The sequence below is a fragment of the Rhagoletis zephyria genome, unplaced genomic scaffold (genome assembly GCF_001687245.7).
Source record: "Rhagoletis zephyria isolate East Lansing unplaced genomic scaffold, Rhagoletis_zephyria_1.1 Rzeph_scaffold_19708, whole genome shotgun sequence".
Lineage (NCBI taxonomy): Eukaryota > Metazoa > Arthropoda > Insecta > Diptera > Tephritidae > Rhagoletis > Rhagoletis zephyria.
In genome coordinates, this window is record NW_016176768.1 from 247 (window position 1) to 7,688 (window position 7,442).

Consider the following 7,442-nt stretch of genomic DNA (forward strand, 5'->3'; position numbering starts at 1 on the left):
TAAAAGAACAGTATCATTTGTTAAAATTATAAATTACATAGCAAGTGGATAAGCAGCAAGTATCGCTACACCCCCTCCCCCTTCGCTCCCACTCCCCAAAAAAAACCGGCAAATAACTAAAGATTTCCCCCCATATTTTCCTTAATGCCTTACTCCGGGGTTACCAATCTAAAGCCTACCCATGCTATACTTGAAATGCATATAAAGGTGAAGGTTTAATGTTAAGAATCGGTATCGGGTACCGAAGAGGAAGTATTGGGTACCGACAATTCAGCACGTCACTAGATAAACGATTTTTAAATCAGTGATAAAATTACCGGTAGTGAAATATCGCTCATTACTAGTGTGTACTGTGGTTGGCGCATTTTGTTTAATTTTTAATTGCTTGCGGAAAGATAACGTTCCGTTTAACTACCCCCATCGTCAGCAAGTTGCAGAAATTCATTTTACATTGAAAATGGCGGCGTCAGTAAAACAACTTTATGTAAGTAGCCAGATTAGAGAAATATGATATATAATTTGCCCATCCATCAGTTGCATCCTTTGACTCTGGAATCCACACTATTCCTCAACTCCTTGGAAGTGTGCGGCAAAATTTATAACCGAATTGATCCCTATCTTTATGATTCGTTGAGAAATGTGGTGCTTGGAATTGAAAAATTCCTAGATCAAAACCCTACCGTAATAGAGGCCACGGATGACTTTATGTTTGTGACACCCAAAGAGTTGGAGGTAATACAAAAGATTTACCATTGCACCTTTTGCAAGAAAAATTTGGGCAATACGGTTGACAAGGCCGCGATCCATTTGGCAGAACGACACCCAACTGCCAAAAGAGTAAATTTGCCAAAGCGTAAGCATACTTTCGTTTCATAAACTTTTTTTTACTTTTTATTTATATAAATAAAGTTCTTAGCTATCTTTTCTTAAAACATAATAGGAGCGAAGGCGATTGTTGAGAGCGATTTCGGAAAATTTTTCGCCGATCAATTGCAAGTAGCAGAGACATTAAAACAAATCGCGGAATATGACGTTATAGAGAATTCGCTGTCGGATATTCTTAAGGAAGTGTTTCCCGACAAAAGCATCAAAATGTATAAATTCGGTTCGCGAATAACTGGTATTGGTACAGGAAATTCGGATCTTGATATATACGTTGATATCGGTAGGAAAAATATTACATTTTGTGTGATGTGTACGTATAACAAATACAATACATTTTCGTTTAGGTGGACGATTCAATGAATTCGAGCATGCTGCCACAGCAGAGACGTTGCAAATCTTCGACCGGGCTTTTTACGTTTTTAAAAATAAAACCATAGATTGGCGCTTGAACCATGCTGCTAGAGGTGCACGTATACCCATACTAAAGTTGACTAACACTAGGACTAAAATAAAGTGTGATGTTGGTTTTTCCAACAGTATAAGTTATTGCAATAAGCAAATGCTTGAATATATTTTCCAACAACAGCCTATAGGTAATTTCAAAATTTCACGAGTATCTGTTGTAAATTGTCATTAATTCAAAGTTTTTAGCGCGACGAATGTGCATATTCATGAAAAAATGGCTAGAGCTCACAGGACTTAATAGGCGTATAACTACGTACTGTATGTCGTTGATGGTAATTTACTATTTACAGATCAACAATTTTTTGCCCTCAATTGAGACTCTGCAAAAGAATATGTTGGCCAATGTCTTAGTTGGACGTAAGTTAACACAAATAATATGTGACACGCACGTTTATCTCTTAAACATGCATCAATTTACTATGTATACATACATAATTTTTATATTACAGCATGGATTAGCAACTTTATTGAGATACCCTTAACTGAATTGAAAATGGAAGTTCTTAGCGTCAGCCCATCGAGTTGCAAGCAACACATTAAAGAATTTTTTATATATTATGCTGATTTCGATTATGAATCGCATGTAATATGCCCCTATTTTGGACGTACACATATAAAAATAGAAAATTTTGAAAGCCTAATGCCGGAACGGTAACTTTAAAGCATTTAACGAAAGCTTGGTGTAAATATTTTTTTTATTTGCAGATATACCAATTTTGTACAGAGCAAGAATTCTGCCAAAGATTTTGGCATAGAATTAGATAAGCATATGGTCGTACAGGATCCACTACGAATGAATCATAATGTGGCAGCGCGTGTGACTAAAGTAGATTTGATGGAGTGGCAGCATTTTTTAAAGAAGTCAGCTGTGTTGATAATCGTTGTGAGATCATGGCGCAATAATGACTTAATATATACTAGCAAATATCCGGCGTGCTTTGCGACGCATCGTGAGTAATTTTGCATCAAAGTTAAGGAGAAGCCGTATTGAAACTCAAATGGGAAAAACCCCTTCAGGGGAAGAATTTTGCCTTTATTAGTATCCATAATTCATCTGGCCGGGAACTCTAGTAAGTTAAGATCTATCTTCACAAATCAGTGCCGTATCAGTTCGGTATCATTGCCAATCAGCATCGATCAGTGATACCAATTCATACACANCTTGGTGTAAATATTTTTTTTATTTGCAGATATACCAATTTTGTACAGAGCAAGAATTCTGCCAAAGATTTTGGCATAGAATTAGATAAGCATATGGTCGTACAGGATCCACTACGAATGAATCATAATGTGGCAGCGCGTGTGACTAAAGTAGATTTGATGGAGTGGCAGCATTTTTTAAAGAAGTCAGCTGTGTTGATAATCGTTGTGAGATCATGGCGCAATAATGACTTAATATATACTAGCAAATATCCGGCGTGCTTTGCGACGCATCGTGAGTAATTTTGCATCAAAGTTAAGGAGAAGCCGTATTGAAACTCAAATGGGAAAAACCCCTTCAGGGGAAGAATTTTGCCTTTATTAGTATCCATAATTCATCTGGCCGGGAACTCTAGTAAGTTAAGATCTATCTTCACAAATCAGTGCCGTATCAGTTCGGTATCATTGCCAATCAGCATCGATCAGTGATACCAATTCATACACATTCGTAGCATGTCGTCCGGTACTTTCATTAAAATGAAGTTCATTGAAACCAAGAAGACTTATTTTACTAATGTTTAATTGAATTATATAGTTCTGGATAATTCCGTAAAAAATCGATTAATTTTCCCTCCATATCAAACAAAACTTGCAATAGAATACCGTCAGCTCATCAGTAACATACACACAAATCNAAATGAAGTTCATTGAAACCAAGAAGACTTATTTTACTAATGTTTAATTGAATTATATAGTTCTGGATAATTCCGTAAAAAATCGATTAATTTTCCCTCCATATCAAACAAAACTTGCAATAGAATACCGTCAGCTCATCAGTAACATACACACAAATCTTTGCCGAGTTAACTACACTCTAAAATATGTTTGTTTAAATTTAAGCATATTAAAAAAGGTAACCAGTTTCCTCTCTTAATGTATGCAAATTTGCACAACCTGTTAATCTATTTAAATACTGCTTTTTAACTTTTACTTACCATAATATGGTGTGGAGTAGAATAAATTTGAAATTTGTTTGTTGAATTCTAAACACTTAAGGCCAAATTCACAGTGCGTAGTTAACTCAGAATCGACAGTTAACTACAGATTTTAAGTGAATGTATTTTTGCGTTGAAAATGTTTGTAATTTTAAACATTTCACGTGTATATTTTAAACATCTCATGTTCAAAAATGCAGTCTTGAACATCTTATGCGTATACTTACACAAATTTTGTTTGAAAATAAACACTTTTCAGTAGCAGTTTTACATGTAGTTTTTAGAGTGGATAAAAAAAAATCGGAACGAACACTGAAGCAGCACTGACAGTAAAAAACGGCACTGTGCACTCTATTTGGGACTGGGGCAACGATATTACCCCCCTATTATGAATTCGTACGATGCACGGTAGACGCTTGCATTCTGTAATTCTGTATTACGAATCGATGTTGTCGTATGAAATCCGATAATTAGCGTAGCTGATTTCTGCTGGTTCACAATAAAAAGTGATCAAAAATCACAGCTATTCACAACAATACATCCCTATTATGAATTCGTACGATGCACGATAGACGCTTGCATTCTGTAATTCTGTATTACGAATCGATGTTGTCGTATGAAATCCGATAATTAGCGTAGCTGATTTCTGCTGGTTCACAATAAAAAGTGATCAAAAATCACAGCCATTCACAACAATACATCTGTCGGGCGTATGAAAACGATAATACCAGAACTGATTTCGTACGATACGCTTGAAAGCGTTTATCGTCTGTCGTATGAAAATTCATAATAGGGGGGTATGTTTTTCACTGATAGGTATGGCGCTGATATGTGTAGATAACTTTTATTGTAAAAATCACCTATATAATTGATTTTACGTCGATAAATAAACGCAGATCTAATTCCGATTGCAGGCATCGTTCCTATTCGCGCCGCCGCTACTATTCTCCGATTACGGGCCATTGCCCTTGCGGCTCTCGTTTGTCTTGACAAATTTCTTTTAGCTTTAGGCATTTTTAAACACTTCGCACTATTCTGTTATTTTAAAGATTTTTTTTTTATTTAGTAACGAAATTCCACTTTGTATAAGCCAAAACACTCAGCCTTTAACGCGCTTGCTAATTTAACAACTTCGCGAAAACAATGTGCCGAATTCCCATGAAACCCAACAAATAGGCATACATATGTACATCATTGATTTGCTGTTGTTTGTGCATGCCAGTACAGCGTTGGAAAAATGGAATTCGGCTAGACCGAGGAAGGATTCCCATAAAAAACAGCCCTAAAGTATTTTACCATATCAATTCTAATTTGAACATAGTTATGCACATATGTATGTATGCATGTATTCAAGTCTAACGCAATTGATTGCATGCTGATTTGTTGAAGCTGCGTTTTGTTTTGTGCAGAATTTGCATGAAGCGAAACAGATCTTTCTGCTGTTACACCAAGAAGCTTACAGTGAGCATACTGTGGTGGGCATGTGCCGATATCGCAGCAAGCAGCGGGGCTACTCTGCAGTGTTGCCAGAGTTTTTGTATAGCGCATCCCCATATCGAGCCGCAGTTATCCCCAAAAAATCCCCATTTTTCTTCTAAATCCCCATTTAAATCCCCTTAAGTAAGAAATAAAAAAATTTTCATAGTTGAATATGTGTAGAGATCATTTGGTTATTTACGTATAGCGGTTTCTTATTTTTTGAGGTTTTTGGAGACTATTTAACAACATACCTTCGGCCCAAGGTTCCTATTCCTATTGCTGTCTGTAAGTTCGTCAATTTTTTTTGTGCGCTTGCCACTTTGTAAAATTCTTTTTACACTAAGGAAATCAGAAATATATGCAGTCCATTCGGTAAATGCCAATCACAGCGATCCTTTTACAATTTGGTGTAATGAAGTGAGAGAAAATTGTGTGTTCAGCGAAAGCCATTAAAACAGGCATTTTCCACGAATAATACTTTGACAAAGAAAATCTTTGTTTGAGAAATTTTTAAGGGCAGGCAGTAAGATATATGTATTTTACTTTCAATATGAATATTTTATACCAAACAAAAATCCACATCAAATCCTCACATCCCCAAACGAAAAAATCTATCCCCATTTCAGAAATCCCCGATATTGGGCGAAATCCGCACATCTGGCAACTCTGCTACTCTGTAATGCGATGTGAAAGAGAAATGCGATGCGATAGGCAAATACGCCGTAAGTCATACGCTGCGGCGATTGCCGATCGCATCGCATTTATCTTTCGCATCGCATTACAGAGTAGCCCCCCAGCATTTTGAAGTAAAAAAAAAAAACCAAAACAGTTGTCAAGCGAAATACATGATGTACAGTGTTTGTTTGTTTTGAACGCAGCGCTGCTTGTACATAACTACATAAATTTCGCTTTGGGCGCAGCGCTGCTTGTACATAAATTTCGCTTTGGGCATGCTTGAAGCTGGCAAAGGTTCTTTTGTTATTTTGCGCTGTGCTAGCTGAGTATAAAAGGTAGGGTGGCCAGATATTATAGTGACATATCAGTACAGTTGGGATCAAAAATCAGTACAAATCCATACAAATCAGCTCATTTTTAAGTGTATTTTTTATTATTAACAACTAACAGACCCGGCGAACTTCGTCCCGCACAAAATTAATATTTTTATTGAAGCATTTGGACCAACGTTTTCGCCAACAATTCACGTTCACGTTTGGTTTTGTGGTCGACAGAAGGCATCCCCTCTATTGCCGTCTTAAATAACCTGACGAAAGCGTTATACCGGGAAGAAGTCCCTGCAGTTCGATGGTGAATCGTCCTTGAATCTGTATAGTATAGTTGGTGGAAATTTCGAAACTGGTGAGTATCATTGGTCCACATTCTGTTTAGTCACCGTAAAGCAAGGACCGCAATGATTCTGATGGTTTATTTAACGGGGGTAATTTGATTTCGATCCCTGGTGCTTCCGAAATGACGATTTTTAGCAATAACTCAGCGCTCCAGCGCCACCTTGTCCATCTTGTTTCGCAATAGTATTGCCCCTATCGTACTAATACATATACAGCGTGGCGACGAAGAACTGTTACCCAGATTTTTTGAGAAATAAAAGGAACCTTTATAGATTTTGCGAAAAAAGTATTTTATTGTTAATTTTCCACAGATTTTTCCTTAGTTGTATTAATTGATTTTTAAATTTTAATCCTTATCTACATTTGCCAGCAGTGTAAACTTTGAGAGTAATAATGGGCTGTTTTTGCTTACGCGTAAAAGCACATTTAGCGCATTTAGCTCTAAATGCTACTCTAAATGTACATTTATCCATACAAAATTCGTCACCTAAATGCAACTAAATGCAACTCCATTTTTGCATTAAGAATCTAAATGCTAAAAGCAACCCTGGGATCTTCCAAAATTTCCACGATTCGAACATCGTTTAATGAGAAAAAGTGGCAATATTGCTTTTTCGAGTATACAGTGGCTAGCTGCGTTTCAGTGATCGCCGATCGAGACTTCATTTATTGTTTTACATTATTTGGATAAAGAAAAGTTAAGCAAATTCAACATCGATGTGACGCTGATAGAAATCTGGATCAATTTGTGATCAACTCTCTTTGTTTTGTTTCCTAATTAAGTGAGAAAATTTTAATTGACAGCCCCGACAAATGTATATATACACAAACAAATGGTCGGTTATGGTTAAAACAATTCAAGTTTTTGTATTGAATTTTTGGTTTAAAATATATTTTTTCCTTTTCAGTAGGACATTATCTTCTGCCTGAGAGTTGATCGTAATAGATACGGATCCGAGTAAGCGACTGGAACACGGCTGTTTGTCAAAAGCATACNTTTTGTATTGAATTTTCGGTTTAGAATTTATTTTTTCCTTTTCAGTAGGGATTTTTGGACATTATCTTTTCCGTGAGAATTTATCGTAATAGATACGGATCTGAATAAGCGACTGGAACACGGCTGTTTGTCAAA

At 36.4% G+C, this 7,442-nt stretch overlaps 1 protein-coding gene across 2 annotated transcripts; it reads left to right on the forward strand.

Moving 5' to 3' along the window:
- The first annotated feature begins 290 nt into the window (after nucleotides 1–290).
- LOC108380588 (terminal uridylyltransferase Tailor-like) lies at nucleotides 291–2,504 on the forward strand. Of its 2 annotated transcripts, none has more exons than XM_017636975.1 (7): nucleotides 291–484; nucleotides 535–853; nucleotides 941–1,165; nucleotides 1,230–1,478; nucleotides 1,537–1,707; nucleotides 1,800–2,001; nucleotides 2,056–2,504. In XM_017636975.1, the coding sequence occupies exons 1-7, from the start codon at nucleotides 458–460 to the stop codon at nucleotides 2,306–2,308; spliced, it is 1,446 nt and encodes a 481-aa protein (XP_017492464.1). In that variant the 5' UTR covers nucleotides 291–457; the 3' UTR covers nucleotides 2,309–2,504. The 2 variants fall into 2 exon arrangements, with proteins under 2 accessions (XP_017492464.1, XP_017492466.1); XM_017636977.1 differs by having other exon boundaries at nucleotides 291–465.
- The last annotated feature ends 4,938 nt before the right edge of the window (nucleotides 2,505–7,442 follow it).